Source organism: Danio rerio, chromosome 9 (genome assembly GCF_049306965.1).
Source record: "Danio rerio strain Tuebingen ecotype United States chromosome 9, GRCz12tu, whole genome shotgun sequence".
Classification (NCBI taxonomy): Eukaryota; Metazoa; Chordata; class Actinopteri; order Cypriniformes; family Danionidae; genus Danio; species Danio rerio.
In genome coordinates, this window is record NC_133184.1 from 1,235,915 (window position 1) to 1,252,500 (window position 16,586).

General features: G+C 42.2%; 1 protein-coding gene across 3 annotated transcripts in view; it reads left to right on the plus strand.

Moving 5' to 3' along the window:
* The window catches only part of adam23b (ADAM metallopeptidase domain 23b), a 57,965-nt gene that overhangs the window by 2,515 nt on the left and 38,864 nt on the right, over nt 1-16,586 (plus strand). Inside the window, exons 2-4 of one of the 3 annotated variants that reach the window (XM_073912376.1) lie at nt 1,423-1,669; nt 5,476-5,651; nt 8,325-8,401. In XM_073912376.1, coding sequence (XP_073768477.1) covers nt 1,594-1,669; nt 5,476-5,651; nt 8,325-8,401 — 329 coding nt within the window. In that variant the 5' untranslated portion in view covers nt 1,423-1,593. Of the gene's footprint in view, nt 1-346; nt 1,670-5,475; nt 5,652-8,324; nt 8,402-16,586 lie in introns of those variants that run through there. The other 2 variants (XM_073912377.1, XM_021478782.3) reach the window with 2 other exon arrangements.

Genomic DNA, 16,586 nt, shown 5'->3' on the forward strand with positions numbered 1-16,586 from the left:
ATATGTACCCTGAAATCCATTTCTGGACGTTAAAAAAAACTTTTTTTTGCAGTTTTTGTTTTTCTTGAATCCACCAGAGGCTTTTTGAGATCTCAAATTTATCTTGTCAGTGCCATTCACGCCTGCTGTTCTCTTGTAATTCCACCAGAGGCTGCTGTCGCCTGACTGACTGACCGACCAATCGACTGACCCACCCTCCACCTTCCCTTAACCCAACCCACAGTGTTTTCAAAAGCCCATATTGACTCGCCCACCCCTTTCCCTAAACCCAACCCACAGTGTTTTCAAAAGCACAGATAATAATAATAATATTAATAATAATAATAATATTTTTTTATTTATATAGCGCCTTTCCAGAGCTCAAGGACACTTTACAAGGAATGCAACAAAAAGATAAACAAACATACATGAAGTCAAATATAACAAACTGGAATTACACAAACAAGACCTAAGAGACATATGAGCAGAGTGAAGGTGGATCAGATAAAGTAGTCAGTTGGGTTACGTGCCACACTTCCTTTTTGATAGACTCGCCCACCCCTTTCCCTAAACCCAACCCACAGTGTTTTCAAAAGCACCGATTGTTGGTTTTCCTTAAATACTATTCTACAGTTGTGCCTCTATTTAACTTAAATGTTGTCAATTAGCCAATCAGAAACGTCCAAAACCAGAGCTGTTTCAGAGGCAGAATTATCCAAAACTTTTATATTTAGTGGCTAATTCGTACAAATTCATACAATCTAATTCGTACATTTTAGCACGGTTTGCTCATCCCACATTGACGGTTGGGGTTGGGGGTGGGGTTAGGTGCCACACCCCTTTTTAAAATCGTACAATTTTGTATGACTGAACTCATACGAATTCGTACGAATTAGCCACTAAACTGGCAAAACGTAAAATACTTACGTTTTCTCGTGAGATCAGGCTGAATAATCTTATTGTGTGTAAACTTGACCTTTAAGAAAAGTTATGATAATTTCTCTAAAATATCTCTCATTATTCTGCTATTAAGCAGAACAGAAACGCATGTGATAATCCTGACTTACCTAAAAGAGGAAAAGTTTAGTCACATTAACATCTGACCTTTTTAATGTGCCTTTTTATATAGTGTGTGTAAACTTCTGCTTTCAACTACTTTCCATTCGGGGCTTTAGAAAAACTCAGTGTTTATCTCTATATGAGACTAAAATCTGGTTCATATTGGTCTTAAAAATGTCTTAAATTTAACTTGGTGGAACCTGCAGAAACCACGTGAGAGCAGGGTGTAATGAGAGCAAAGCCTCTATATACAGTCAGTCTGCATAACAGTATTCATAAGTGCTGCTATCTCGATGTAATTAATCCAGTGTTGCAGTAGTGTAGTGTTCTGATATCGACGTAACACGCATAATGATATTATGTAAATGAGCGTCGCCCCAGCAGTGGAGCAGCCGGTATACGCATCATCATCCTCCTCCTCCTCCTCATCCGGAGCGCGCGCGGAGGTCTCGGGCTGGACACCGCCTTCCCGCCGCAGCATCAGGACCACCAAGGACAACGATGATGATCTGTGAGCCTTAAAGTCGCTGTTCCTGCAGACTCCAGCTCTGCATCATGACTGCGGCGGGGATTCCGGATCTGCTGCTCCTCATCTGCTGCCTCCTGCCGCCCGCCGCCGCTGCTGCTGCCGGTACGGACTTCACCTTCACTCCGGTACTCTGCGCGGAACTTGTCCGGTGCGCGTGTTAGTGGAGGGTGGGGGAGTGTGTGTCTGTGTCTGTGTGTATGTGGTGCTTTAATGACTGTCCGGTTTGGGATGTTCTCTGTTCGGTGAGTTTGTGTGTGTGTGTGTGAAGGGCATCAGTGCGAGATTATGTGGAGGACATCTGCAAAGTGTCCTGACACACACACACACACACACACACACACACACACAGAGAGAGAGAGAGAGAGAGAGAGAGAGAGAGAGAAAGATAGACGCGCACGCACACACACACACACACTAATGCATAGACACACACACACACACTTGTGCATACACAGTCATGCCTACACACCAATACATATTTGTATACACACTTCCACAAATGGATGCACACACACACACTCATGCATACACACTCATACACAGTAATGCATAGACACGCATGCACATGCACAGTCATGCACACACACGTATGCACAAAAGTGGAGGCACACATACACTCACATGCATACGTGCACATTCTCATGCATTCATTTATACACACAAGTGGATGCACACACTCACACACATCCACACACACAAATACTCCTGCATACATTCACACACCCTCAGTTATAGACATGCACAAATGCATGCTCACACACATGCACACACACACACACATTCATGCATATTCACACACTTATGCACACACACACACAAACAAACACGCTCATACATACACACACAGATGCATGCACACACACACACACACACTCAAGCATACAAACACATACATGCATACACACACTCATGCGCACACACACTGACACATGCATACAAACACTCACGCTCATGCATACACACACAGATGCATGCACACACACACACTCAAGCATACACATACATGCATGCATACACACAAATAGATGCACACATACTCATACTCGCATGTATACACGCACACACGCACGCTTACACACACATACTCATGCATACACACACAAATGCATACACACATGTACAGTCATAAAAATGCACCCTCATGCAGACTCACACACACACACACACACTCATGCATACAAACACACATTCAATCACACATTTATGTATACTCAAACATGCACAACCACACACACACACACACACACACACGTTTGTTTTCTTATGTCACATTATAGACTTCCATAGTTTTTTTTATCAGTTTATTGATGCAGTCTATGGCGCAACCCTACATATGCAGATCATTATACTAATAAAAACATCTTCTGGTTCCTTATTCAGTGAGCACCAGTCAAATGTCCTCAAACACACACACACACACACACACACACACACACACACACACACACACACACACACACACACTCACACACTGCTTTAATGCTACTTGATACGGGCCCTGAGCTCACAGACAGCACTGCGGATGTTCATGGACCTCTTTCCTTTGTTTTGTTTAGGAAGTTATAGAGGCTGTATTTATATATATATATATATATATATATATATATATATATATATATATATATATATATATATATATATATATATATATATATATATATTTATATATATAATTAAAGGACTGGTGTTATTCAGCTTCTCTAGGCAATATTTATAGGTTCCGAATGTGTTGGATATTTAATCTTTTATACTGACTTTAGAAATCTCTCATGTCTGTCCTGTTCATTCAATGCAATCTCACGGCAATTCGCAACGTTTTGATTTAGTGGCTAATTCGTATGAATTCATACAATCTAATTCGTACAATTTAGATTTGCTCATCACCCAATGACGTTTGGGGTTAGGGGTGGGGTTAGATGCCACACCTCCTTTTTAAAATCGTATATTTTCGTACGACTGAACTCGAATTAGCTACTAAACTGACGAAACGTAAAATACTAAAGTTTCCTGGTGAGATCAGGCTAGTTCATTCTACAAAGCAGAAGAGATTCCAATACATAAAACCACAAATCAGAAAGAGTTGTATCAGTAAAGCATTTAGCACTTTGTAATGTTGCCGTTACTTTTCGCAACATTTAACAGACGTTTAGGGAATGAAGACAACAAGTGATGAAGCGTTTCATTTTGTCCCATTCTTCCTGCAAACAAGTCTTACGGTGGGCAACAGTATAGGGTGTTCATTATCACATTTTGCACTTTTAAAATGCGCCACAGATTCTCTATTGGAGACAGGTCAGGACTGCAGGCAGGCCAGTATCTGTATCCTCTTCCTCCGCAGCAGGACTCTGCAGAATGTAGTTGTGCATTGTCTTGTTGAAATATGCAGGGCGTCCCTGGACAAGAAGGCAGCATGTGCGCCAAAACCTCTGTACTTTTCAGCATCATTGGTGCATCACAGAAGTGCAAGTTAGCTTTGCTAAGAGCACTGACGCAGCCCCATACCATGACAGGCTCTGGCTTTTAGAGTTGTTGCTGGTAACAGTCTGGATAATCCGTTTCTACTTTGGTCCAGAGCACACAGCGTCCACTTCTCCCCAAAAATTCCTGAAATACTGACTCATCTCAGATGCCTCTGAGCCCAGAGTAGTCAACAATGCTTCTGGACACTGTTAACATCTCTAATAACTGATTCCTTTTCTCTTTCTATGATGACAGCACATAATATTAGACTAGATATTCTTCAAGACACTAGTGTTCAGCTTAAAGTGACATGTAAAGGCTTCACAATTAGGGTAAAGTTAGGGTAATTAGGCAGGTCATTGTGTAACACTGGTTTATTCTGGACTAATAATTAATTTGACTACAGTATTCTCTGATTAGAGTCTGGTTTTATTTCTGGATTATAGTGCGAGGATCCTGCTTTTTGGCAATACACTGAACAATAATGTCGGAGTGTGTGAATTAATAGACTAGATAAGACGAGGAGCAGCGCTTTACAGCACTCTTATCTGTATAATGGCGTTAATCATAGTGGAAATGCATAAAGCCTGTGCTGGAGGTACAGTACTCTGCATACAGTACAGCTCAGTGGCAGTCATTACTGTGTGTGTGTGTGTGTGTGTGTGTGTGTGTCTATCGGTGTGTGTGTGTGTGTGTATATTAGTGTGTGTTTGTTTATGTGTTATGGTGTATTTTGATGTCCTTGTGTGTGTGTGTTATCTCTGCATATGCATATGAGTGTGTGCATAGTGTGTGTATGTGTGTTAGTGTGCATATTAGTGTGTGTGCATATACTGTTAATCGATGTATGTGCATGCGTTAATGTGCATATACTGTTAGTGTGTGTGTGTGTGTGTGTAAGTGTTAATGTGTATATAAGTGTGTGTTTGTTTTAGTATTAAGGTGTATTTTAGATGTCCTTGTGTGTGTGTGTGTGTGTGTGTGTGTGCGCGTGTGTGTGTGTGAGAGAGAGAGAGAGAGAGATTTGTTTTAGTGTTTATATTAGTGTGTATGCCTCTCTGTCTGTGTTAGTGTGCATATACTTTTAGTGTGCATGTGTGTAAATAAGTGTGTCTGTGTATTTGATCATGTGCATATGAGTGTGTGCATAGTGTGTGTATGTGTGTTAGTGCACATATTTGTGTGACTGTGTGTTATTGTGCATATACTTTTAATAGGTGTGTGTGTGTGTATGTGTTAGCGTGCATATACTGTTAGTGTGTGTGTGTGTGTGTGTTTTGCTTTAGTGTTTACACTAGTGTGTATGTCTGAGTGTGCATATACTATTATTATTATGCGTGTGTTAATGCGTTTATACAGTGAGTGTGTGTTAATGTGCACACAAGCATGTGTTAGTGGGTGTGTTTGTGTGTGTTTGTTTATTAATATGTGTGTGTGTGTGTTGTCAGAGCTGCTCCAGAATGATGATCCAGCATCCGGACAGCAGCTGAACAGCAGTGGGCCGCAGGACACACAACACACACTCTCGTACCCCTCGCGCCTTATCTACTACCTGCACGAGAACTCAGAGAGCACATACCATGATCTGAACACACACGCCAAAACAACTGACCCGCGAGCACAGGTTAGCCATGTACACACTCATACACTTCAGTAAAACACATAGCTTTTAGCGACGTTTCCGTCCACATCTCATAACAAGGGTGGCTCAGTGGTCAGCACTGTGGGTTCACAGCAAGAAGGTCACTGGTTTGAGTCTCAGCTGGGTTAGATGGTGTTTCTGTGTGGAGTTTGCATGTCCTCCCCATGTTGGCGTGGGTTTGGTGATCCGGTTTCCCCCACAGTCCAAACACATGCACTATAGGGGAACTGATCAACAAATTTGGCTGTAGTGTATGTACGTGTGTGAATGTGATTGTGTATGGGTGTTTCCTGGTACTAGGTTGCAGCTGCAAGGGCATCCAATGCATAAAACATATGCTGAAATAGTTGGCGGTTCATTCTCCTGTGGAGACCCCTGATAAATAAGATACTAAGCCGAAGGAAATCGAATGAGTGTGCGAGAAGAGGAAGCGCGAGAGATCATCAAAAAGCATACACAGCGCCCTCTGGTGGATTTGCAAACACAAAAAGTGTGAGCAGACGTACCTGCGGTTATGTATTTCGCTGTGACCAGAAATGTAGACCTGGGTACGTATCCGTAATGAGCCTGGATTGTTAAAAAGTCTTCCCAAAACAAACAACCCAAGCTCATTCTGAAAACGTAGTCCCACGGAAGTTTTTGGAGACACCAGAATACGTCCCGGGAGATACGCACAGCCGCGTTGGTTTTTTCCAAGCGAACGCTGCGGGGCGGTGTGACGCTGTTCCCTTTCGCGCTTGCCTTACCTCCTTGTGGAGGGCTTCCCCGCTGCAACCCGTTTGTCCACTCAGCTCAGTGTGTACGTCGGCAGGCTCGAGATGCAGAGAGGGGTCGACCACGGCGACTGGTTTCGAGTCCGGGGAAGAGCGGTTCCAGAAATCAGGTAAGACAAAAACAGAATCCCAAAAATTAAGTGAACGAGTTTCGTGACAGGGTGAGAACGCGGCGAGATCCGAAAACGGGGTGGAATAAAAAAACTCAGGGCTTTTATTTTTTTGGACGGCTTTTGTGAATTGTTGGTCGGGTTTAGGGAAGTGAGCGGGCGGGCGGGTCGATCGGTAAAATTGGTTGGGTTCAGGGAAGGAGGAGGGCGAGACGGCCGATGGGCCGGTCGCGCAGTCAATTATCCGGTCAGTCGGACAGCGGCCTCTGGCGGGTTCACGCGAGAACAGCACGGACGCGAACCGCGCTCGCGAGAGGCGTCTGAGGTACGAAAAAGCGCGTAACAGCGGCCTCTCGCGGATTCGCGAAAACAGAAAACTGCAGCCGTACGTACCTGCCGGGATGTATTCCGCGGTCTCCAGAAACGTCCGCGGGACTGCGTTTCGACAATGAGCCCGGGTTGAAAACAAAGTTGCTGAGCTGTTCTTTTCAGATTTTTTGATGAAGCAGGGAGCAGAAGATTTCACATGTTCATGTTGTGATGAGGGTTGTCACATTCAAATACTGCTAACACTTTACAATAAAGTTCATTAGTTAATGCATTTACTAACATGAACTTATCATGAACAACACATGTACAGCATTTATTAATCATAATTGAACATTTACTAATGCATTATTTACATCCAAGTCCGTGCTTGTTCAAATTAGTTAATGCACCATCAGTTAACATGAACTAACAATGAACTACTGTATTTTCATTAACTAACATGAACAAATACAGTAGTAAATGTGTTGTTTATTGTTTGTTCGTGTTGGTAAATGCATTAATTAACATTAACTAATGAACCTTATTGTAAAGTGTGACCCATTTATTACAAATAAAATAGATTTTGTCAGTTTATTATCTGAATGGAAGCAAACTAAAGCACAGTTTACTGTATTGAGTCCTGTTTCTTCATGATGATCATCATCGTTGTGATAGTAATGCATGTGTGTGATTGCAGCAGTTGTGATCACTTGAGTAATGATAGCATCAAATAAACAAGGATTTCCGACAGCATGCAAGCGCACGTCGTGATGTCTGCTCAGGGTTGGGTGATTCGACAGAAATCTCATATCACAAATAAAGTCGTTTTATACCCTGACTATGACATATATCTTGAAATAATAACATTTTTGTAAATTTAATTCATTAAATGTTTATATTTATTCCATTATATTCCTTTGGCGTAGTCCCTTATTAATCATGGGTTGCCACAGCAGAATGAACCGCCAACTATTCCAGCATATTTTCTACACAGCGGATGCCCTTCCAGCTGCAACCCATGCACACTCATTCACACAAACACACACTCATACACTACGTCCACTTTAGTTCATCAATTCCCCCTATAGGGCATGTGTTTGAACTGTGGGGGAACCGGAGCACCCGTGCTAACACGGGGAGAACATGCAAACTCCACACAGAAACGCCAACTGACCCAGAGAAATAAGTCTGTGAAATAACAGAAAATGTGCTGCAGTTTATTACAAGGTGGTTATGGCGTAATATACAACACAAACACAAACAAAACATCCCGTTACACTATCAAACTAGTCACTTTTCCCAACTTTTCAAGGTTAAAAGTTGAAGATCGAGATCCCCTAATGCAATGCAGATGCGGAAATAAACAACATGAATCACACAATACTGAAAAATGCTGATTTGAAGATATATTTTTATGGTTTATTCTCAACATAAACGCAGGCTGATGTTTCTTCCTTTAACAGGAGGCTCATCTCGCTCAGACTTCATTTCAACTTCAAGCCTTTGGATCACAGTTCATCCTAGACCTCACGCTAAACAAGTGAGTATCAGTATTTCTGCTGAGCTCTACAGGATTCAACTGTGTCTGTACACACTCACGCACACACACACACACACACACACACACACACACACACACTCATGACATGCCAGACTATTGATGTGTTTTGTGTCTGTGAACATGCACTTATGGGAACACAGGTCTTCTGTTTTGTGTTACTGGAAGCAAGGGTGTGCTGTGATTGATTTGATTTTGCAGCTTTACTCTGGAAATAACCTCACATCCTTGTTTTTGTCCTGATACTGAGTAGTATTGAGTGCCAGAATGATTATTGCAGGTTCTGTAACCAAAACACAACATAACTACACCCTTCAGTCAGAGAGTGCACAGCCAGACATTCATCTGAGTGGAATGTGTTTATGTGTGGTTGACACACACACACACGCGCACATGCACAAACATGGCACACACACACATGCACCACTTTATTAGATATACCTTACTAGTTCCGGGATGGACCCCTTTTGCCTTCAGAACTGCCTTAATCCTTCGTAGTGTAGATTTAACAAGCTACTGGATAAATTCCTCTGAGATTTTGCTCCATATTGTCATGATAGCATCACACAGTTGCTGCAGATTTGTCGGCTGCACATCCATGATGCCAATCTCCCGTTCCACCACATCCCAAAGCTGCTCTATTGGATTGAGATCTGCTGACTGTGGAGGCCATTTGAGTACAGTGAACTCATCGTCATGTTCAAGAAACCAGTCTGAGATGGTTGAGCTTTATGACATGCTGCGTTATCCTGCTGGAAGTAGCCATCAGAAGATGGAGACACTGTGCTCATAAAGGGATGGACATGGTCAGCAGCAATACTCAGGTAGGCTGTGGCGTTGATGCTCAATTGGTACTAATGGACCCAAAGAAAATCTCCCCCACACCATTACACCACCACAACCAGCCTGAACCGCTGATACAAGGCAGGATGATCCATGCTTTCATGTTGTTGAGGCCAAATTCTGACCCGACCATCCGAATGTGTCAGCAGAAATGGAGACTCATCAGAGCAGCAACGTTTCTCCAATCTTCTATTGTCCAGTTTTGGTGAGTCTGTGTGAATTGTAGCCTCAGTTTCCTGTTCAGGAGCGGCACCCGGTGTGCTCTTCTGCTGCTGTAGCCCATCCGCCTCAAGGTTGGACGTGTTGTGTGTTCAGAGATGCTCTTCTGCAGAGCTCGGTTGTAACGAGTGCTTATTTGAGTTACTGTTGCCTTTCTATCAGCTGGAACCAGTCTGGCCATTCTCCTCTGACCTCTGGCATCAGCAAGGCATTTGCGCCCACAGAACTGCCGCTCACTGGATATTTCCTCTTTGTATGAGCATTCTCTGTAAACCCTAGAGATGGTTGTGCGTGAAAATCCCCGTAGATCAGCAGTTTCTGAAATACTCAGAGCAGCCCGTTTGGCACAAACAACCATGCCACGTTCAGAGTCTCTTAAATCCTCTTTCTTCGGCATTCTGATGCTCGCTTTGAACTGCAGCAGATCGTCTTGACCATGTCTACATGCCTAAATGCATTGAGCTGCTGCCATGTGATTGGCTGATTAGAAATTTGCATTAACGAGTAGTTGGAGAGGTGTACCTAATAAAGTGGCCGGTTAGTGTACATACATATAATGTTGTTCTGCTGATTGTAAAAGGCCTTAGCCCTTCGTCAGTCCATCATCACAGTGCTTCAGTATTATTATTCTTCAATTATTATTCCCTCCAGAACTGTCTTGAGCATCAGTCTGCGCTCCCGTCTCACGCCTCCAAAAGCCATCGCAATCACCACGTACCTTAAGCTTCATCTTCTAAGGCGCAGCTCATTTATTAGAGAAGAATAAACATCACAGTGCATCAAACTACACTTCTCTGACTCATATTTGCTCCAGTTTATCAATACATGATGATTTTGTTCTCTATTATTTCTCATTGAATCTAAACACTAAAATGTTTTATGCAATATGCCAGTTTTGCATCTTTAGATCTAGTGTCTCAGCTCTGCACCTTGCACTTGTGTTTGATTAAGATGATGATTCCCGAAAGGCTAAAAATACTGCAGATAGTGTCTGTCAGGCTGCTGGGATTGATATGCGGTGTACCTCCCAGACTCAATGTCTCTCTCGTTATGTGTGTGTGTGTGAATGTGTGGCTGTGTTGTGTACATGTGGCCAGTATTGTGATCGTGCGACAGTCTAAATATAGGCGTCCCGCAGCACGAGGGCCAGAGAGTGTATTTTGGAGGATCACGCTCTGGCTCTGCACCTGGAAAACATCCCGCCGTCTCAGCCTCGCCCTGCTCCTCTGCTTTAGAAATGAGACACACGCTGAGACTCTAGAATTACGCTGGCCAACGCTTCGGAATTTGTGAGAATAACTCCATGGTATATAGTAGACTCGTGTGTTTCCAATGGGGATTTCCCATGTAAACTGACTAAAGATTTGGAATGTATGAGTTAAACCATAGACTGTGAAAGATATGGACGTAGTATCTGTGACGTCACCCATAGGCTTTTAATAAGCCCAAAAGTATAACCAGGTATTCCTGGATATGTCGAACAGGTCTATAGAGCCGCTCAATGTAGTATTGGTAACCTAGCAACCGACAGTAAACAAGGCAAGCATAATAGAGTCACACAGATGAAATGATCCAGTTTATTAAGCTTTATTCTGCAATTATAAAGCATTATTCACAATAACCTATTTTTTGGGAGTTATGGTGTTTTTATTTGAAGATCCTATGTTTCTCATGCGATACTTCAAAAAGTGCATTTACACAGGGTAATGAAAACCCTGATATTGACTGTTAACATTAGGACCGGCCCTGTGCATATGTAAATATACAGATTAATTAATGCGATTAAGGATAATTACTGTAATTATGCAGGTTATTAATGTAAATATGCAGATTATTAATGTGATTATAAGGATAATTACTGTAATTATGCAGGTTATAAATGTAAATATACAGATTAATTAATGTGATTAAGGATAATTACTGTAATTATGCAGGTTATTAATGTAAATATACAGATTATTAGTGTGATTATAAGGATAATTACTGTAATTATGCAGGTTATTAATGTAAATATACAGATTGTTAATGTGATTAAGGATAATTACTGTAATTATGCACGTTATTAATGTAAATATGCAGATTATTAATGTGATTATAAGGATATTTACTGTAATTATGCAGGTTGTTAATGTAAACATACAGATTATTAATGTGATTATAAGGAAAATTACTGTAATTATGCAGGTTGTTAATGTAAACATACAGATTGTTAATGTGATTATAAGGATCATTACTGTAATTATGCAGGTTATTAATGTAAATATACAGAATATTAATGTGATTATAAGGAAAATTACTGTAATTATGCAGGTTATTAATGTAAATATACAGATTGTTAATGTGATTATAAGGATAATTGATGTAATTATGCAGGTTGTTAATGTAAACATACAGATTATTAATGTGATTATAAGGATAATTGATGTAATTATGCAGGTTATTAATGTAAATATACAGATTGTTAATGTGATTATAAGGATAATTACTGTAATTATACAGGTTATTAATGTAAACATACAGATTATTAATGTGATTATAAGGATAATTGATGTAATTATGCAGGTTATTAATGTAAATATACAGATTGTTAATGTGATTATAAGGATAATTACTGTAATTATGCAGGTTATTAATTTAAATATACAGATTAATTTATGTAATCATGCAAGAAATCTCTAAATATTCCATAAAATTTTTAATTTTTAGCATTTTAAGGCTTAGGTACAAATAATTTCTGTTGTCATAAAACACTGTGAATATAACAATAAACTCCACACAGAAACACCAACTAATCCAGCCGGGACTCGAACCAGTGACTTTCTTGCTGTGAGGCCACAGTTATAACCACTGATCCACCATGTTACCTCACTTAGACCACTGGCAGTATATTTTGCCTGTTTTAATGAAATACTCACTCAACATTGACCCGTTATTCCCTAAAACTAGACAATATCATTTACTCATCTAGAAAATGCTTCTTCGTTCAAACATTTTTAGACATTTGGACTACAACAGAGACTAAAAAGAATCAGTTTAGTGAGATCGGTTGAGCTACGCATCGATGAATTTGCTCTTCAGTGTTTGGACTCTCAGTAATGACTTCAAACCACACTGAACTGAGCTAAACTGAACTGAACTTAAACACTAAAAACTGAACTACCCTGACCCAGTTACTATGACCATTTATGTGAAGCTGCTTTGACACAATCGACATTGTAAAAGCGCTACACAAATAAAGCTGAATTGAATTAAGTAAGATCAAGTTAAGTAAGTAAGTTTAAGTTAGTAAAGCATGTTTGGCAGTGTGAGAGTTCATATCAGATCATGATGGATTATTGTGGAAAACTGGGTCACGCTGGGTCAATGGCATTGTTAAATCAAGGCCGTGCAGTACATGCACACAGATATAGAGGAGGATGTAGTACACGCAGACCTGTATATCTCACAGTAATGCGTCCTGTTGTTCCCTCACACACACACACACACACACACACACAGTGATGCTAAAAATAGCGCGGTGTTCACAGGCGCTGCTGCAGCCGGTGTGTGTTTTGCACAAGGTTACAGAAAGCGCGGTTCTGGCAGAAAGTGTCCTCTTGAAGTGAGCAGTCAGCTAAGAATGAGACCGCTATAGCGGTTTGTCAGCTAGTCTGCGTTTCTGCCAGGCTTGCTGTGATTAAAGGACACTGAAGGTGAACACTGAAGTGAAGATTCATTAAAGTACACATGAAATGTGTAATCTAATCTAATCATGTTGGTTTTGTTAGCTCACGTTGCTAGTTTGGTGGTGAACAATTCATCCACTCCAGGCTCTGAAAGCATAGTCCCCTGGACATTTGTGGAGACTGCGAGTCCTGGGAGGTATGTATTTCTGCAGTTTTTGTTTTCGCGAATCAGCGAGAGGCCGCTGTTTGCACTTTTTCGCATCTAAAATGTCTCTCGCGAGGTGAGGGGTCTGGATGCAGATCTGGGGCCTCATGTACGAAGACTTGCGTGGAAATCTTACTAAAACATTGCGTACGCACAAAGCTGTAAATGTGCGTACGCATAAAAAAATTCAGATGTATGAAACACTGCGTACGCCGAATCTCACGCATATTCTTTTGTACATCCGAATGAACGTGAAACTGAGCGCAACATGCACGAGCACAAAACCCCTCCCTGCCTCCTCCCCCATATGAATATGCTAATGACTATGCTAATGGCAAAACCCAACGAAAAAGCAACGGCAAAATCAAGCAAGAAGAGAAACTTTGAACAGAATGTGAAATGGAGGTGCTGCTTTCGGAGGTAGACCGGAGAAAAGCGGTGTTATTTGCAAGTTTGTTCTCCGGAATTAACAACAAAAGAAAAAAAATAGAGTGGGAGAGTTTAGCTGATGCGGTTAACACAGTTGGGTCTGAACATCGCACTGAGTGCATTAAAAAAAGAAATAGTGTGGTTTATATCTGTAAAATGTTGCAGGACGCTTAACAGTGTCAGTGGCGCACCTCGTTAGACGCATGTGATCATAAAATGACACGTTCGAGCTTGAACTCGGCTTGAATCCAGCGTCTGATGAACTCTTTCTTGTTTTTTCCCCCGCTACATATCAGATTTTGCCCACTATTTATTACGAGAAAGACAAGTAGGAATCATCAATAAGTTCATATCAATAAGCATCATATTTTATTTGCACATTTATTGAATGGAAATGTTTCTGATTCACGCATGCAAATTCATCTTCAGATAGTGTCTTTATAGCAATGTGCGTGCAGTAGATCGCTCAGATTACATTGGGAAAACAGGCGACCGCTGCAAATTGTGCTTTAATGTTTAGCTGCTCAACTGTATGGTATGGAAACCTTATATACCTGCTAGATGAACCCGTCTCATACAGCTGCCATTGCAAGGCTCAGACACTTTGTAGAGAGGAATTTAACACAACTGCCTCTAGGAGTCGCCAATGGAAATAAAACAGACACACACAAAAAATTTGCGTACGCCAGCCAGAAAGCTGCTGTGAAGCTGCGCACATTCCCACGTTCAGTTCATGGTTAGTAAATCCAAACGTGAGCGATTCTGAGCGTGAAACCTGGCGTACGCAAAGTTTTTGTGCGTACGCAGCGTTGATACATGAGGCCCCTGGTACAGTGCAATCTGAGCTGCATCCAATGCTTTTTAATGGGCTCACCTAGCCCCACCCCTAACCCCACCCGTCACAGTGACGTCACTCGCTCCATTTGAGTGCATTGTGTCTGACATTGCATCGCTGAGTGATGCAATCTCAGCTTGCACCATAAAGGCTGCATCCAGATACCAGTGCTCGCGAGTGCTGTTCGCGCCCACGCGGTTCTTGCGTAAACCTACCAGAGGCCGCTGTCGACCGACTGAACGTCTGAATGATTGACTGGGCGACCAGCCAATCGACTGACCCACCCTCTTCCTTCCCTAAACCCAACCAATTTTAACTCCTCTCTGCGTCTGTAGTCCGCCGACGTACACGACGAGCTAGCTGGATAAACTGGTTGTGGCATGAAATGCACATGTAACGGAGGCCAGCTAGTGTTCGCTGTGCAGGTAAACCTCACTCCTCTGACCTCTAAAGGTGCTCTAGCGACAGACACTAGAGGCCATGGTCTTTAACCTCCTTGGTAGAGCAACCAACTCCCATGCGGAAGATTGCTGGTTCGATACCAGCTCGGAGCGGGTTTGAGGGCGTAGGACCGGCGGGGTTACACTTCCACACCTTGTGGATGTGTTTATCCAATTCATTTATTAGCGTGGCTGATGGCAATCCGGGGCTTTGTAATGACAAGTAAGTAACCTTACAATCCTTATCAGTGTCTGAGGTGTGGAAATGTGTGTAGAGTTTTACAAATCACCGTGTGTAATGCTTTGCAAAAAGAGTGAAGCAGACATTGTGTGTGATGTTGTGCAAATCTGTGGCGGTGTTTTGCTCCTTAGGGTTAGTGGATCTCAGTGTGGGGCAGGTTGTGTGTCTCTGGTGAGTGTTTTCTTCGCACGCTCTCTTACAGTGTGTAAAATGTTCTGCGCTCTCTGTTTTCATGAGGTGAGGGACACATGTTGCACACATGCTGATCTGAGAGCAGTCACATTTGGTCTGGATTAAAGTGTGTGTGCTTGTGTGTGTACACGCGTATGTGTGTGTGGGTGGGTATGTGCGTGTGTGCCTGGTGTGGGTTGCATACGTGTGTATTTGTGCGTTCGCATAAGTGTGTGTGCATGTGTGTGCGCATGTATGTGTGCATACGTGTGTGTGTGTGCACATGTGTTTGTGTTCATGTGCGCACATGTGCGTGCACATGCATGTGTGCACGTGTGCGTATGTGTGTGTGCACATGTATGTGCGCATGTGTGTTCGTGTTTGCGCATGTATGTGAGCCTGTGTGTGTGCGTGTACATGTGTATGTGCGTGTATTTGTGTGCACGCACATGTATGTGTGTGTGTGTGGGTGCATGTGTATTTGTGCATGCACATGTATGTGTACGTATGTGTGTTCGTGTGTATGTGTGCATGCGTGTGTGTGTATGTATGCGCATGTATGTGTGTGCGAATGTGTGTGTGTGCACATGTATGTGTGCCCAGGTGTTTGTTTATGTGTGTGTGTGTGTGTGCACATGTGTGAGTGCATGTGTGTGTGTGTGTGTACTCGTGTAGATGTATGTACACGTGTTTGCATGCATGTATGTGCATGCGTGTGTGTGTGTGTGTGTGTGTGTGTATGTATGGATATGTACGTGTGTGCGCATGTGTTTGTGTGTGCACATGTATGTGTGCCTATGTGTGTGTGCGTGTGTGAATGCGTGCATGTGTGTGCGTGTGTTTGTGGATGTATATATGTGTGTGTGTGCATGTGTGTGTGTGTGTGTTTGTACACGTGTGTGCGTATGTATGTGTGCCTATGTGTTTGTATGTGTGTGTGCGCGCGCGTGTGTGTGTTTGTATGTGTGTGTGCGCGCGTGTGCACATGCCTGTTTGTGTGTACATGTGTATGTGCACATGTGTGTGTTTCTGTGTGCATGTGCGTGTGTGTGTGCTTGTATATTCATAACACAATGAGCACCAAACGTCCCCACAAGTATAGCAAAAAATAAAACATCC